This window comes from Carcharhinus amblyrhynchos, chromosome 10, assembly GCF_965287045.1.
Source record: "Carcharhinus amblyrhynchos chromosome 10, sCarAmb.v2.hapA, whole genome shotgun sequence".
NCBI lineage: Eukaryota > Metazoa > Chordata > Chondrichthyes > Carcharhiniformes > Carcharhinidae > Carcharhinus > Carcharhinus amblyrhynchos.
The window spans coordinates 107981541-107999688 of record NC_137333.1 but is presented as its reverse complement, the minus strand read 5'-3'; the positions used below and the strand labels follow the sequence as shown (position 1 = coordinate 107999688).

Below are 18148 nucleotides of genomic sequence, written 5' to 3'. Positions count from 1 at the left end.
CCCCCCTTATCTTGAGGCTGTGCTGTCTTGACCTGCTGTCCTTTCTGAGCGGGAAGAATCTCTCTACCTCTACCCTATCCATCCCCTTCATTATCTTATACGTCTCTATAAGGCCGCATTGAGGCCGCAGCTGGAGTATTGTGTGCAGTTTTGGGTGCCGCACCTGCGCAAAGATATTTTGGCCTTGGAGGGAGTGCAGAGGAGGTTTACTAGGCTGATACAGGAGTTGAGGGGGTTGAGCTATGAGGAGAGGCTGAATAAACTAGGCTTGTACTCGTTAGAGTTTAGAAGAATGAGGGGAGATCTCATTGAGACGTATAAGATGATGAATGGGATGGATAGGATAGAGGTGGAGAGACTCTTCCCGCTCAAAAAAGACAGTAGGACTAGGGGGCACAGCCTCAAGATAAAGGGGGGGCGGTTTAGAACAGAGTTGAGGAGGAACTTCTTCACTCAAAGGGTGGTGAATCTCTGGAATTCTCTGCCCGTTGAAGTGGTGGGGGCTGCCTCGCTAAAAATTTTTAAGACGCGGGTTGATGGGTTTTTGATAAGAGAGGGGATTAAGGGTTATGGGGAGAAAGCGGGAAAGTGGAACTGAGCCACGACAGATCAGCCATGATCTTATTGAATGGCGGGGCAGGCTCGAAGGGCTAGATGGCCTACTCCTGCTCCTATTTCTTATGTTCTTATCCTTCTAAACTCCAACGAGTACAAACCCAAATAGGGTCTGTACTCAATAGGAACAAATAGGTGAACTCCAAAACTGTCTATTTGGTGCAAGAGTGGCAAGGGAATTGTAGCCAAACCATTGGCTTGCAAGGGAAGTTAGAGATTGTATCAGATTCAAGGAAGAAGTATATAAATTGGCAACAAAAAGCAATAGGTTTGAGGATTGGGAGCAGTTTAAAATTCAGCGAAAGAAAACCAAGGGATTGATTCAGAAGGGAAAAATAGAGTATGAAAGTAAACTAGCAGGGAACATAAGAACTGATTAAAGATTTCAACAGGTATGTAAAGAGAAAAAAATTGACAAAACACATGTAGGCCCCTTACAGTCAGAAACGGGGGAATTCATAATGGGGAATAAAGAAATGGCCAAGGAACTAATTTCATTCTTTCCTTCTGTCTTCACAAAGGAAGACATTAATAATGTACTGGAAATTCTGAGAAACACAAGTTTTGGTGAAGAACTGAAAGAAATCTTGATTTATTATTGTCACATGTATTAGTATACAGTGAAAAATATTGTTTCGTGCATGCTATATAGACATACTGTTTATGGAGAAGGAAACGAGAGAGTGCAGAATGTAGTATTATTGTCATAGGGTGCAGGTAGGTCCGTTTAAAAGTCTGACAGCAGCAGGGAGGAAGCTATTCTCGAGTTGGTTGGTACATGACCTCAGACTTCTGTATCTTTTTCCTGACGGAAGAAGGTGGAAGAGAGAATGTCCGGCGTGCATTGGGGCCTTGGTTATGCTGGCTGCTTTTCCGAGGCAGCGGGAAGTGTAGACAGAGTCAATGGGTGGGAGGCTGCAAAATGGCTTTGGGAAATTAAGGACGCAAGAACTAGGAGCAGGAGTAGGCCATCCGGCCCCTCGAGCCTGCTCCGCCATTCAATAAGATCATGGCTGATCTTTTTGTCAACTCAGCTCCACTTACCCACCTGCTCACCATAACCCTTAATTCCTTTACTGTTCAAAAATTTATCTCTCCTTGCCTTAAAAACATTCAATGAGGTAGCCTCAACTGCTTCACTGGGCAGGGAATTCCACAGATTCACAACCCTTTGTATGAAGAAGTTCCTCCTCAACTCAGTCCTAAATCTGCTTCCTGTTATTTTGAGGCTATGCCCCCTAGCTCTAGTTTCACCCACCAAAGGAAACAATTTCCCTGCTTCTATCTTAGCCCCAGTCTGCTCAGTCCCTCCTCATAAGCCAACCCTCTTGACTCTGGAATCAACCTAGTGAATCTCCTCTGGATCCCCTCCAGTGGGATTAGTGGGATTGAAGGTGGACAAATCTCCAGTGTTCATTACTGTACACATTGTTTTTGCTACTGCTTACTGGGGTGATGGGGGGCATTCGGGTTGGGCTAATGTGGGTATTTGGGAGCATTTGTATGTTCTACCTTGCTCCTCTAATTCTCGCTGACTGTTGGGTGGTCTATAATACAACCCCATTAATGTGGTCATATCTTTCCTGTTTCTCAGCTCCACCCATATGGCCATGGTAGACAAGCCCTCAATCTGTCCTGCCTGAGCACTGCTGCACTTTCCCTGACTAGCAATGCCACCCCCGCACCCTTCATCCCTCTGCCTCTATCATGTCTGAAACATTGGAACCCTGGAATACTGAGCTGTCAGCCCTGCCCCTCCTGTAGCCAAGTTTCACTAATGGCTATAATGTCATAATTCCATGTGTCAATCCACGCCCTCAACTTGTCTGCCTTCCCCACAATACTTCTGGTTTTGAAATAGACACACCACAGAAGATTATTACCATCACACACAATCCTTCTATTTGTGATTTTGCATGAACTATTAACATCATTTATTTTCACCTCTGCTCCACTATCTGCTCTGGCATTCTGGTTCCCACCCCCCTGCGAATCTAGTTTAAACCCTCCCCAGTAACTCTAGCAAACCTATATTGTATATTCGTCCCCTCGTATTCAGGTGTAACCCGTCTCTCTTGTACAGGTCCCACCTGCCCCAGAAGAGGTCCCAATGTTCAGAAATCTGAAACCCAAATTGTATCTGTCAGCCCTCCCCCATCCCGGGTGATGTCAAGCCTGTGTGGGGAAGTCTCTGGATTGGAGGGTGGGAGGCTGAGGGGAGAACAGCATTCCACTGTCCTAAAGCAAACCTTTCATCTCTGAGCCCTGGTTTAAAATGAACTATTTATATTTCTGGGGCTGCATTTGTTCAACGTCCTCATCTGTCAGATAGCACCAGTTGCTGCCCTCTGCATTCTTGGGTTTAACTCCCTGAAGGTGTTTAAAGAATCACTTATCACAGCACTCTTTTTTGACATCAATAGATTTGTTTCTGTGGGCGACCTGATTACGGAATTTACTTTCAGGCTGCGCTAACCATTAACTGCAGTAACTTTTAAACCTTGCTGACTGTGTGCAGTGTATATAGAGCTTTGTCTCGTTGCTGGACATGCCTTGGAGTTCAGTTCTTTCTTCAGAAGGCCTTTTGCCGGGACTGATTTACTGTTGGGTTTCAGTACTCTTCGTTGAGGCCTGTCAGAGCCTTGGCTCCTCAGTTACACTGGGACCTCAGAGTGTCAGAAACAACTGCAGCCAAGTCTGATCGTGTCCAAGCACACAAATAAAAGGCAAAGTCGCCATTGTCCCAGATGACCGTAAAGGGGAGAGCTGACTGGTAGTGATTTAACTTGAAGGTGACTACACCTCAGGCAAGGGGCAAGGTTGAGAAGGTGGGACCTTCATGAATAACCTCAGTCTGTTGGCATCACTCTGCATTACAACCAGCCGTACAGTCAGCTGAGCTAAATCAACTCCTGAAGGGGAGGTGATGGCACAGTGTTATTGTAACTGGACTAGGAATCCAGAGATACAGTGTAGTGGGTTCTGGACGTGAATCCTGCCACAGCAGGCAGTGAAATATGAATTCAACAAAGTATCTAGAATTAAAAGCATTGCTGACTTATAAAAACTCATCAGGTTTGCTAATGTCCTTTATGGAAAGGAAATCTGCCAACCTTACCCAGTCGGGCCTACATGTGACTCCAGACCCACAGCAATGTAGTTGATTCTTTAAAAAAATGCCCTCGGAAATGCAGTCATTTTAAAGAAAGATAGGGATGAGCCCAGCCAGCAATACCCATATCCTTTGAATAAAAAAAAAAGTAAAAACAAAATGCTGCGAGTGCTGGACGTCTGAAATAAAAACAGAAAATGCTGGAAATATTCAGCAGGTCTGGCAGTGTCTGTGGAGAGAGACAGAAAGAGAAAGAAGTCATATTGGACTCCAAATGTTAACTCTTTCTGTCCACAGGTGCTGCCAGACCGGCTGAGTTTATTTCTGCTTTTATTTTGTGTCCAGGCACACTCTGCTTTCTCACCAGAAATCACTGGATAAAATTTGAGGTTCAGGAGCTGAGGCTGACTCTGCCTGTCGCCAGTCTGAATCGCACTGTGATCAGGCTGACTCTGCCTATCGCCAGTCTGAATCGCACTGTGATCAGGCTGACTCTGCCTGTCGCCAGTCTGAATCACACTGTGATCAGGCTGACTCTGCCTGTCGCCAGTCTGAATCACACTGTGATCAGGCTGACTCTGCCTGTCGCCAGTCTGAATCACACTGTGATCACCAGAGCAGTTTACAAAATTAAAACTCTGCTCCAGTCTCTGGCTCTGCAAACATCATTATGGGCATGTGATGAGGTAGCACATCAAAGGTTACCCACGAGAAAAGCATGTGGTGTAGGGGATAACACAGCCTGGATAGAGGACTGGTTACCTAACAGGAAGCAGAGAGGAGGCACAAATATTTTTTGGATTGGCATGGTCTAATGAGTGGAGTGCCGCAGAGATCAAAGCTAGAACCTAAACTATTCATAATTGATACCAATGACTTGGATGAAGAGATCAAATATATGGTTGATAAGTTTACCAGTGACCCATACAGATAGGTAGGAAAGTATTTGATTTGATTTATTATTGTCAAATGTATTAATATACAGTGAAAAATATTGTTTCTTGCGCGTTATACAGACAAAACATACCGTACATAGAGAAGGAAACTAAAAAGTGCAGAATGTAGTGTTACAGTCATAGCTGGAGTGTAGAGAAAGATCAATAAGTTGTGAACAGGAGATAGAGTCTGCAAAGGGATATAGACAGGTTCAGTGAATGGGTAAAAATTTGGTAGAGGGCAGGAAGAATAAAAAAAGCGGCAAATTAGATAAATGGAGAGACATTGCACAACTCTGAGGTACAGAAGCAGCTGGGTGCCCTGGTACATGAAGCACAAAACATTAGTATGTAGGTACATGTGTGATTAGGAAGGCAAATGGAATGTTGGTGTTTTTGCAAGGGGAATGGAAAATTAAAGTCAGGAAGTTTTGCTGCAGTTGTACAGAGCATTGATGAGATCGCCACATCTGGAATACAATGTACAGCTTTGGTCTCCTTATTTAGAAGTAGTTCAGAGAACATTCACACAACTCATCCCTAGAATGAAGGGTGATGATGAGAGGTTGAACAGGTTGGGCCTCGACTCATTGGAGTTTAGAATAATGAGAGATAATCTTACTGAAATATTAAAACCCTGAGGGGAATTGACAGAGTGGATACTGGGAGGATGTCTCCTCTTGTGAGGCAGACTAAAACTAGGTGTCACTGTTTTAAAATGTCTCTTTTTAAGACAGAGATGAGGAGAAACATTTTCTCCCAAAGATTCATTGTGTGAAATTCTGTTCCCTGCAAAATAGTGAAGGTTGCCTCTTTGAATTACATAAAACACAGATAGATTTTTATTAGGCAAGGGAATCAAAAGTTAAGGGGAAGGGCAGACAAAAAGTGGAATTGAGACCACAACCAGATGACCCACGATCCAGTTGAATGGTGGAGCAGGCTCGAAGGGCTGAATGGCTGATTCCTACTCTGTTGCTAAACTTCACTCTTAGCTATGACCTTATCAGAATGACAACCTCTAGTGTATCTTGTCCTCCGGAGCATTTAAATTATAAATGTTAGCCTGTGGTTTTTGTTTTAGTTGCCAGGTACGGCTACAGAGAACAGTCCCATTCTGGAGCACTTGTAAAAACATAGAAACATACAACAGTACAGCACAGTACAGGCCCTTCGGCCCTCAATGTTGTGCCGACTATGTCCCACTCACTATCATTCCATGTGCCTATCTAATAACCGCTTGAAAGTTCCTAATGTGTCTGACTCCACTATCACAGCAGGCAGTGTATTCCACACCCCAATCACTCTCTGAGTAAAGAACCTACCTCGGACATCCCTCCTATCCCTCCTTACTTACCCATCCCTCCCTTCTTCTTGAGAAGGTGAGAGGCCATGGGATCCAAGGGCCTTTGGCCTTGTGGATCCAGAACTGGCTTGCCTGCAGAAGGCAGAGAGTGGTTGTGGATGGGGCTTTTTCTGAATGGAGGTCAGTCACCAGCGGAGTGCCTCAAGGATCTGTTCTGGGACCCTTGTTGTTTGTCATTTTCATAAATGACCTGGATGAGGAAGTGGAGGGATGGGTAAGTAAGTTCGCTGATGACACGAAGGTTGGTCGTGTTGTGGATGGTCTGGAAGGATGGCAAAAGTTGCAGCAGGACATAGATAGGATGCAGGACTGGGCGGAGAAGTGGCAGATGGACTTCAACGCAGATAAATGTGTAGTCGTCCATTTTGGCAGAACCAACGGGATGAACGAGTACACTATCAAGGGCAGAAGTCTGAGTAGTGTTGAAGAGCAGAAGGATCTTGGGGTCCGGGTCCACAGGACTCTTAAATCGGCCTCGCAGGTGGAAGAGGTGGTCAAGAAGGCGTATGGTGTACTGGCCTTCATTAATCGAGGGATTGAGTTTAGGAGTCGGGAGGTAATGCTGCAACTTTATAAGACCCTTGTCAGGCCTCATTTAGAGTATTGTGCGCAGTTCTGGTCACCTCACTATAGGAAAGATGTAGAAGCTATTGAGAGGGTACAGAGGAGATTTACAAGGATGTTGCCTGGACTGGGAGGCATGCCTTATGAAGTTAGGTTGAGGGAGCTGGGACTCTTTTCCCTGGAGAGACGAAGGTTGAGAGGCGACCTGATAGAAGTTTACAAAATGTTGAGAGGAATAGATAGGGTGGACTCTCAGAGGCTATTTCCCCAGGTTGAAATGGTTGCTACGAGAGGACACAGATTTAAGGTGCTGGGAGGGAGGTTCAGAAGTGATGTTAGGGGTAAGTTTTTCACTCAGAGGGTGGTGAGTGAATGGAATCGGCTGCCGTCAGTGGTGGTGGAGGCGAACTCGCTGGGGTCTTTTAAAAGACTTCTGGATGAGTATATGGGGTTTAATGAGATTGAGGGTTATAGATAGGTCTGTAGGTTGGTAGGTGTTGATGTGATCGGCACAACTCGTGGGCCGAAGGGCCTGTTTGTGCTGTAGTGTTCTATGTTCTATGTTCTATATCTCCCACCATGAACCTTATAGTTATGCCCCCTAGTAACAGCTACATCCACCCGAGGAAATAGTCTCTGCACGTCCACTTTATCTATCCCCCTCATCATCTTATAAACTTCGATTAAGTCGCCTCTCACCCTCCTCCGCTCTAAAGAGAAAAGCCCCAGTTCCCTCAACCTTTCCTCATAAGACCTACCCTCCAAACCAGACAGTGTCCTGGTAAATCTCCTCTGCACTCTCTCCAATGCTTCCACATCCTTCTTATAGTGAGGTGACCAGAACTGAACACAGTATTCCAGATGTGGTCTCACCAATGTCTGGTATAGTTGCAGCATAACCCCATGACTCTTAAACTCAAACCCCCTGTTAATAAACACTAACACACTATAAACCTTCTTCACGGCTCTATCCGCTTGAATGGCAACCTTCAGAGATCTGTGGATATGAACCCCAAGATCTCTCTGTTCCTCCACATTCCTCAGAACCCCACTGTTGACCCTGTAATCCGCATTCAAGTTTGTCCTACTAAAATGAATCACCTCGCACTTATCAGGGTTAAACTCCATCTGCCACTTTTCAGCCCAGCTCTGCATCCTATCAATGTCTCTTTGCAGCCTGCAAGACCCCTCCACCTCATCCACTACTCCACCAATCTTGGTGTCATCAACAAATTTACTTACCCATCCTTCAGCCCTGTCTTCCAAGTCATTGATAAAAATCACAAATAGCAGAGGACCCAGCACTGATCCCTGTGGTACACCGCTAGTAACTGGCCTCCAGCCTGAAAATTTTCCCTCCACCACCACCCTCTGTCTTCTATGAGATAGCCAGTTACTTATCCAATGGGCCAAATTTCCTTCTTTCCCACACCTCCTTGCTTTCTTCATGAGCCTACAATGGGGAACCTTATCAAACGCTTTACTAAAATCCATGTATACGACATCAACTGCTCTACCTTCGTCTACTCACTTAGTTACCTTCTCAAAGAAGTCAGTCAGATTTGTGAGGCAAGATTTACCCCTCACGATTCCATGCTGACTATCCCGGATTAAACTGCACCTTTCCAAATGGTCATAAATCCTATCTCTCAGGACCCTTTCCCTTACTGATCACTGAAGTAAGACTAACTGGCCTATAATTACCAGGGTCATTCCTATTTCCTTTCTTGAAGAGAAGAACAACATTTGTCACTCTCCAGTCCTGTGGCACAATCCCTGTGGAAGGAGTCTCACAACACCAGGTTAAAGTCCAATCCCCATCATGACAATCCCCATGGACAGTGAGGACCCAAAGATCAAAATTAAAGGCTCTGCAATCTCATCCCTTGCCTCCCAGAGTATCCTAAGGATATTTATCCCATCTGGCCCAGGGGACTAATCAACCTTCAGGTTTTTCAAAATTGCTAATACATCTTCCCTCAGAACATCTACCTCCTCCATCCTATCAGCCTGTATCACACACACATCCTGAAAAACATGACCCCTCTCCTGAGTGAACGCTAAAGAAAAGTATTAATTCAATGCCTCACCTATTTCTTCTGACTCCGTGCACAAGTTCTCACTCTATCCTTGACTGGCCCTAATCTCACCCTGGTCATTTTTTTATTTCTTACATAAAAGTAAAAAGCCTTGGGGTTTCCCTTTATCCGACCCACCAAGGACTTCTCATGCTCCCTCCTAGCTCTCCTAAGCCCTTTCTTTAATGCATTCCTAGCTATCTTGTAACCCTCAAGTGACCCAACTGAACCTTGTTTTTTCATCCTTGCATACGCAAGTGAGTTGCATTTAAACTCATAACTTAGTTAATTCTCACATTTTCAAATATGCACAACTCAGGGGGATTTGGAATTTAAGCGTCAGGAAGCTGCCAACACGAACAACTTTTCTTAAACACTCCTGATTCACAGATTTCAAGGAGGACATTCCAGTGCGTAGAAATCTAAAGGAAAAAAGGACAGAGTTAGCGGTATCTGGGTTGTCTGGGCCACAGTCTGGACGCTCCCTTGCAGCGGAATCTGGTCCAGAGCTTGTGGGAGGATAGAGAGACAGATCATTTGTCCTGAGTGAGAAAGTGCTGGAAACCCTCTGCAGGAGAGTTGTATTCAACCCTGCTTCTCTCGCAATGCAGATGCTGCCTGAGTTGCTGAGTTTTTCCATTTTCTGTTTGTATTTCAAATTTCCAGCATCTGTAATATTTTGCTTTAATTAACCTGTTCTTCGAGATGTTGGTTGCAGAGAACTCCCGTATTCTTTTTGAATGGTGCAGTGGGACCTTTAATATCCACATGTTATCTCTGATTGCAGTGGGATCTTGATCAATTGGGCCAGTGGGTTGACAAGTGGCAGATGGAGTTTGATTTAGATAAACGCGAGGTGATGCATTTTGGTAGATTGAACCAGGGCAGGACTTACTCAGTTAATGGTCGGGTGTTGGGGAGAGTTACAGAACAAAGAGATCTAGGGGTACATGTTCATAGCTCCTTGAAAGTGGAGTCACAGGTGGACAGAGTGGTGAAGAAGGCATTCAGCATTCTTGATTTCATCAGTCAGAACATTGAATACAGGAATTGGGATGTCTTGTTGAAGTTGTACAAGACATTGGTAAGGCCACTCTTGGAATACTGTGTGCAGTTCTGGTCACCCTATTATAGAAAGGATATTATTAAACTAGAAAGAGAGCAGAAAATATTTACTAGGATGCTACCAGGACTTGGTGGATTGAGTTATAAGGAGAGGCTGGATAGACTGGGACTTTTTTCTCTGGAGCGTAGGAGGCTGAGGGGTGATCTTATAGAGCTCTATAAAATAATGAGGGGCACAGATCAGCTAGATAGTCATATCTTTTTTCAAAGGTAGGGGAGTCTAAAACTAGAGGCATAGGTTTAAGGTGAGAGGGGAGAGATACTAAAGTGCCCAGAGGGGCAATTTTTTCACACAGAGGGTGGTGAGTGTCTGGAACAAGCTGCCAGAGGTAGCAGTAGAGGCGGGTACAATTTTGTCTTTTAAAAAGCAGTTAGATAGTTACTTGGGTAAGATGGGTATCGAGGGATATGGGCCAAATGCGGGCAATTGAGATTAGCTTAAGGGTTTAAAAAAAAGAGCGGCATGGACAAGTTGGGCCGATAACTCTATGACATGAGGATCAGATACACCAATCGTTTAATGATATATCCAACAAAATGCAACCTACAATGCAACACTGAACTGGGAGTGTCAGCCTGAAGTGTCTGTAGTGGAATTGAATTCTGACTTAGAGGTAGTTCTACTACCCACTGAGCCATGGCTGATAATTTCTGGGCAAGGAGACCACCTCCTGACTCTCTGAACGGTGTTTATTTACAGCTTTCCATTATTGTTGCTGGAGGTATGAAATAGTAGTGTGGTTTTGAATAGAGCTGAACTGCAGGACATGGAATGAAAATGTTTCTGAATTTTACTTCTGTCAATCCCCAGTGTAATCTGGTGTCATGAGGTGAGGCCTTTTTCCTCCCTTATTTCCACAGCTCCATCGAGTGGAGCAATGATCGAATAGATATGGAGTTAGAAACTCAGCACAGAGTCCGAAAGATGTGCTTGTTAGGGTGTATTGGCTATGCTCAATTCTCCCTCAGTGTACCCAAGCAGGTGCCGGAGTGTGGCGACGAAGGGAATTTCACAGTAACTTCATTGCAGTGTTAATGTAAACTTACATGTGACACTAATAAAAATAAAAAGACTGCAAAGTTGTGAATGGCCTGGCTGAGCCTCAGACAGAGGCTGGGGAGATGGTGAATTTAGGGATGCGGGAGACTGAATACCATGTCTCAATCTTCCCAGTGTTTCCCTATCCAGTTGGATGCTGAAGTGGGAGAGACAGAGTTTATTGGTTACCTGGGTAATGTTCACGAGCCAGCGGCTCTGGAATATGGGTGGTGCTGGCAGTTATATCTGAAATTCCAATTTCCTTTCAGATCGTATTGTTGGTAAAATTGGATTCTGACTGTCCTGAGATCGGAGCTGGTGGATGTCTTCATTCAGTTAACATATCCCGATTGTCTTCCACGCGTGGTGTTTAACGGAAGCAGAGTTGGAGCAGCTGGGAGAAGGAGAACAGGATGGATGACATCTTTACCCAGTGCCGAGAAGGCAATGCAGTTGCAGTTCGGCTCTGGCTGGACAACACAGAGAATGACCTGAACCAGGGGTGAGTGCCAGTTTCTGGGCGACCAGACCTCCTCCTGACTCTCTGAACAATGTTTATTTACAGCTTTCCATTCTTGTTGCTGGAGTTATGAAATAGTGATGTGGCAGAAAGTGTGGTTCTGAATGGAGCTGAACTGCAGGGCACTGAATGAAAATGTTTTTGAATCTAGATAGTGCAACACCTCCAGCAGGTTCAGAGTTCTGTCACCTGGGGTAGTTTTGGCAGAAGCCAAGGTTTCTCTACCTGGTTAAAAAGAAAGACTTGCTTTTCTGATGCGCATTTCAGAATGTTGGGATGTTTCAAAACACTTCATAGCCAGAGAAGTATTTTTAAAATGTTATTTCTGTTGTAATGTAGGAAATGCAGCAGCCAATCTGTACACAGCAAGATTCCACAAACAGCAATGTGATAATGACCAGGTCAGCCTGTTTTAGTGATATCCATTTTGGGATAAATATATAAATAGGACATCAAATAGTGTCATGGATTGTTTGGATTTGTTTGATGTGTCATTATGGTTACGTTGAAGAAGAAATTATTTATTGTTCCATGAGAAATGCACTGTACAACAGTGAAGTGTTTAGGCTTAGGTATAACATGAGTGGACGAGGCAAATTGTGGCAGTGCGGTTAAGGGGTGGGGGTGAGATTAATAGAGGGAGAAGGAATCGAATGATAAACAGGGTGGAATGAGACACTTGTGGAACATAGACTTATAGAACATAAACTCTGGTAGAGTCTGGTTAAACTTGATGTAACTCTATATATCCCTTTTTCAAATAGTTTATATTGTGCTAAATTCATTAAATCACCCTGTGATTACACTTTGAAAGTTTGAATGTTGCATGCAAGTAATCAGTAAAGATAGGCGGCAATAACACCTTCATGATCGTCCTCAACATCGGTGCCCCAGAAGGCTGTGTTCTCAGATCCCATTATACACCTATCTCTATGTGGCCAAATTCCCCACCAACTTGATTTTCAAGTTTGCTGATGACACCACCGCTATGGGTCGGATCGCAAACAATGACAAAATGGAGTACAGGAAAGAGACAGAGAATCTGGTGAACTGGTGTGATGACAATAATCTCTCCCTCAATGTCAGCAAAACAAAGGAGGCGTAAGCAGCCAGCATAATTAAGGACCCCACGCACCCCGGGTATTCTCTCTTCCACCTTCTTCCATCGGGAGAAAGATGCAAAAGTCTGAGGACACACACCAACTGACTCAAGAACAGCTTCTTCGCTGCTGCCATCAGACTTTTGAATGGACCTGCCTTGCATTAAGTTGATCTTTTGCTATCCCCTAGCTATGACTGTAACACTGCATTCTGCACTCTCTTGTTTCCTTCTCTATGAATGGTATACTTTGTATAGCATGCAAGAAACAATACTTCTCACTGTGTACCAATACATATGACAATAAATCAAATCAAAGAGGGATGGCTTGTAGATTCTGAGAGTTGGTGAGTATTTAATCAGTGAGTGCTGAAACAGTACTATCAAGTGCTGCCTGTTGCATTTGGTATGTTAGGTGATTAATGTGCACATGTGCTTCTTAAAGTCAAGTTATGGGAAGTTCCATGGAGATAGAACATGTGGAATGTGAGGGGATACTGCGAGGAATGAGTGGCACAGGGCATTGTGTGTTTTAGACACTCTGATCAGAGGTGTCTGTCAGACGGAGATCTGTGCCCCAGCATGCTGCAGTATTAGTGACTGAGCTGAGATTGCCCAGTTAATTTCATTTGGAATTCTTGGAGCCCATAAACAAGAGCCTCGAATCTCACCGGCATAAACTTGATCAAAACCCGGGTCACAAAGGAGACTGGATAATTTCTCTGAAGAAGAGAAACACAGACTCAAAATGCTAACTCTGTTTTGTTCTCCACAAATGCTGCCAGACCTGCTGAGTATTTTCAGCAACTTCTATTTTTAAACATACAGAAACACATAGAACGGTACAGGCCCTTCTGCCCTCAATGTTGTGCTGAGCTATGTCCCAACCCAAGATCAAGCTATCCCACTCCCTATCATTTTGTCTCAGATTTACAACATCTGCAGTATTCTGCTTTAATTTGAGTGGATAATTTCTCATTGTTGAAGAAGTAACAACAGAAAATGCTGGATAAACTCAGCAGGTTGGGAGATTCTGTGGAGAGAGAAACAGAGTTCACGTTTACGAGTCCAATATGACTTTTCTGTGAAAAGGTTTGTTGGCTTCTGAAGAAAAGCCATTTGGCCTTGGAATATTAACTCCTGGTGTCCTGGTATTTGCCTTGATTCTGTCTGCTCCACTGAATGATTTGGCAGTTCTTGTCTTAGTTTCTTCACTCCGATCTAAATGCTCCAGTCTCTTTTCCCCACTTCCATATCCTTCTGCTCAGACTTATATTTCTGAAACTTCCCTGCTCTTCCCTCTTCCAGCTGCTCAGCTCTGCCTCCTGGGATTTTCTCCTCAAGCCCTTATGTCTCACCCAGTATGCCTATCCATTGGACTGTGCTTTCAGTATCTCCACTACTCAAATACCTCCTCTTAGTGCCCCACAGAATATGCCTAATCTCTGATGTAAATGGAATTAACTTGGGGGTAATGCCAGAACTCAGAGCAGCTCAAGCCAGCTGAGTGCTTGACAGTCAGTCCCACTTTCTTTCAGCAATAACCCTGACCTAATGGTGAGAAATTGATTCTGAGGCTGGGTTTGTTACATGGCCAGGGAGGTTTGGAGAGTAACGTCATTGATCCTGGCATGTTAGTACTGCAGGCAGAGGGAGAGAACAAGCTTCCATTTTATCATAAATCTCAGTATTCTGGTGCAGTGTGATAAATATAGTCACTATTGGACATGAACCAAATTTATACGCAGCAAGGTCTCAAACAGTGGATAGGCGATTAACCAGCTCGAGTGGTGAGTTAATTATTGACCAGGACACTGGGAAGAGGTTCCCTGCACTTGTTTGAATGTTACCATTCAATCTTTAACACGCACCTGAGAGGACAAATGGGCATTCATTTTAATGTCTCATCTGAAATGTAGCACCTGTGGCAGTGCGGCGCTCCCTCAGCGCTGACCCTCTGGCAGTGCGGCGCTCCCTCAGCGCTGACCCTCTGGCAGTGCGGCGCTCCCTCAGCGCTGACCCTCTGGCAGTGCGGCGCTCCCTCAGCGCTGACCCTCTGGCAGTGCGGCGCTCCCTCAGCGCTGACCCTCTGGCAGTGCGGCGCTCTCGGGGATTACTTTTCTGATAGTGCAGCTTTTCCTTAGTAATGCACTGGGAGTGTCAGCCTGGAATTTGTGGCTGAAGGATTAGAGTGGGATGTTGAAGACAGATTCTCTATCTACAGGAGAGTGAGTCACCACTGGGCCACGGCCAATACCTACAACAGAATGCATGCCCACAGGGAAAGCAAGAAAAATTGCACCAAACATTGTCATCAGTAGTTTTCAGCGGGGTGGTTTAGCATCAAAAACAAATGCTTTTAAACTAAATCCACCTTTAGTCTTTCTTTGCAGACTACAGTGTTCCCTGGCCTGCTCCATAACTCGCACTGAAATAGCCATGCTGTAATTTAAAACCTTATCCAAAAGGAAGTCAGTAACAGGATTCATTCTCATCTCTCTCAAACTCCCACTTCCGCATTTTTCTGCCATCTGGTAATTTCATTTCAGTTGAGCTTGGAGTTCTGCCCAGAGCTGTAAAGATTCTGCCTGCATTCCTCCTGCTAACTTCCTGTGGTGTTACACAGACAGAATTCATCTGGGATTGGTGACCTGTGAGCTGTGTTAGGTTGAGAGGGAATGATGTGGAAATGGCAACACTGCAAAATTGTAAACCCTCTTTAAACAACTAATCTTGCTGTCCCTGTCCTGGGAGTGTTTGATGGGGGACAGTGTAGAGGGAGCTTTACTCTGTATCTAACCCTGTGCTGTACCTGTCCTGGGAGTGTTTGATGTCTAATCCTATCTCCACTCACATTGTCTGCATCGTTAAGACTTGAATAGCAGGTTAGCTGTAAAGACTCACATTTTAATCAGTATTCTTTAAACTGTGTGTGCCTTTATATGACTTTCTCTGATCAGAACCTTCCACACATCTGATGAAGGAACAGTATTTCTGAAAGCTTGTGGGTTTACTATCAAATAAACTGGTTGGACTTAAACCTGGTGTTGCAAGACTTTTTATTGTGTTTGATGGGGACAGTGTAGAGGGAGCTTTACTCTGTATCTAACCCCGTGCTGTACCTGTCCTGGGAGTGTTTGATGTGGGGCAGTGTAGAGGGAGCTTTACTCTGTGTCTAACCCCGTGCTGTACCTGTCCTGGGAGTGTTTGATGTGGGGCAGTGTAGAGGGAGCTTTACTCTGTATCTAACCCCGTGCTGTACCTGTCCTGGGAGTGTTTGATGGGGGACAGTGTAGAGGGAGCTTTACTCTGTATCTAACCCCGTGCTGTACCTGTCCTGGGAGTGTTTGATGGGGGACAGTGTAGAGGGAGCTTTACTCTGTATCTAACCCCGTGCTGTATCTGTCCTGGGAGTGTTTGATGGGGGACAGTGTAGAGGGAGCTTTACTCTGTATCTAACCCCGTGCTGTACCTGTCCTGGGAGTGTTTGATGGGGGACAGTGTAGAGGGAGCTTTACTCTGTATCTAACCCTGTGCTGTACCTGTCCTGGGAGTGTTTGATGGGGGGGACAGTGTAGGGGGAGCTTTACTCTGAACATAGAACATAGAAAAACTACAGCACAAACAGGCCCTTCGGTCCACAAATTGCGCTGAACGCCTCTACCTACTAGGCTTACTTATAACCCTCAATCCTACTAAGTCCCATGTACTCATCCAGAAGTCTGTTAAAAGACCCTATCGAATCCGCCTCCACCACCACCGCAGGCAGCCAATTCCACACACCCACCACCCTCTGAGTGAAAAACTTGCCCCTGATATCTCCTCTGTGCCTACTCCCCAGCACCCTAAACCTGTGCCCTCTTGTGGCTGCCATTTCAGCCCTATATCTAACCCCGTGCTGTACCTGTCCTGGGAGTATTTGATGATGGCAGTGTACATAGAACACTGCAGCACAAACAGGCCCTTCGGCCCACAAGTTGCACCGATCATATCCACACCTACCAGGCCTATCTATAACCCTCAATCCCATTAAATCCCATGTACTCATCCAGAAGTCTCTTAAAAGACCCCAGCGAGTTCACCTCTACCACCACCGACGGCAGCCGATTCCACTCACCCACCACCCTCTGAGTGAAAAACTTACCCCTGACATCTCCTCTGTACCTACGCCCCAGCATCTTAAACCTGTGTCCTCTCGTAGCGACCATTTCAGCCCTGGGAAATAGCCCCTGAGAAGCCACCTGATCTATACCTCTCAACATCTTATAAACCTCTATCAGGTCACCCTTCATTCTTCGTCTCTCCAAGGAGAAAAAACTGAGCCCCCTCAACCTATCCTCATAAGGCATGCCTCCCAATCCAGGCAACATCCTCGTAAATCTCCTCTGTACCCTTTCAATAGCCTCCACATCCTTCCTGTAGTGAGGTGACCAGAGCTGCGCACAGTACTCCAAGTGGGGTCTGACCAGGGTCTTATAAAGTTGCAGCATTACCTCCTGACTCCTAAACTCAATCCCTCGATTAATGAAGGCCAGTACACCATACACCTTCTTGACCACAGCCTCTACCCGTGAAGCCGATTTAAGAATTGGGGAGGGGGGGGGGGAGAAGGAGGATGTGGGTGGAGGCAGTCAGTCAGGGGTGGGGCTGTTGACGGTGTGATCTCGCTTTAACCAGTTCTGATGGGGCTGTTACCAAGACTCGCAGGCAGCCAGGAGAGGATTTTACTGCAGCCCCCCACACTGGGGGTGGAGGGACAGAGAGCTGTTATCCACTGGAATCAACAGACTCTCACAGACAACGACAACTCCAGTCCCAGCAAACAAGCCTGCTCTGCAGGTGGGCTCTGCACAGACAGGTGCCTGAGGGAGTCTGGCTGCCTCATGGGGAACTGGACAACTGAACTCAGCCTTGGAGTGGATGAGACGCAGGAGGGAGAGAAAGAGAGAGAGAGAAGGCTAATTTCCAGAGAGCAGTGTAGAGGGAGCTTTACTCTGTATCTAACCCCGTGCTGTACCTGTCCTGGGAGCATTTGATAGTAAAAAGTCTGACAACACCAGGTTTTAGTCCAACCTATTTATTTGATAATATACTCGCAAGCTTTCGGGTTAGCCCCTTCGTCAGGTGAATGGAGAGTTCTGGCCTCAGACAGAGCATATAAAGCACAGACAGTTTAGAGATTACTGATTAGAATGCGAAACCTTACACCTAACCTGCTGTTCAAGACCTGAAGTGGCTGATAATGTGAGTGGAAGGAGCACTGATCACAGGTTAAAGAGATGTGTATTGTCTCCAGACAGTACAGTAAGTGAGGTTTTGCAAACCCAGGCAAGTCACGGGGGTTACAGATAGTGCGACATGAACCCAAGATCTCCTCAGAAGGCAAACACAGGACACAGTGGACAGAGTACCCTTCGTCGTCCAGTACTTCCCCGGAGCGGAGAAGCTACGACATCTTCTCCGGAGTCTTCAACATATCATTGATGAAGACGAGCATCTCGCCAGGGCTATCCCCACACCCCCACTTCTTGCTTTCAGACAACCACACAACCTCAAACAGACCATTGTTTGCAGCAAACTACCCAGCCTTCAGGAGAACAGTGACCACAATACCACACAACCCTGCCACAGCAACCTCTGCAAGACATGCCGGATCATCGACATGGATACCTTCATCACACGTGAGAATACCATC

General features: G+C 45.5%; 1 protein-coding gene across 1 annotated transcript in view; it reads left to right on the top strand.

Annotated features, from left to right (window-relative positions):
• Positions 1 to 18148, top strand: part of ilk (integrin-linked kinase) — a 114919-nt gene that overhangs the window by 16931 nt on the left and 79840 nt on the right. Inside the window, exon 2 of the mRNA XM_080197780.1 lies at positions 11104 to 11336. Within this exon, the coding sequence (XP_080053906.1) occupies positions 11248 to 11336 (89 nt within the window). The 5' untranslated portion in view covers positions 11104 to 11247. The remainder of the gene's footprint in view (positions 1 to 11103; positions 11337 to 18148) is intronic.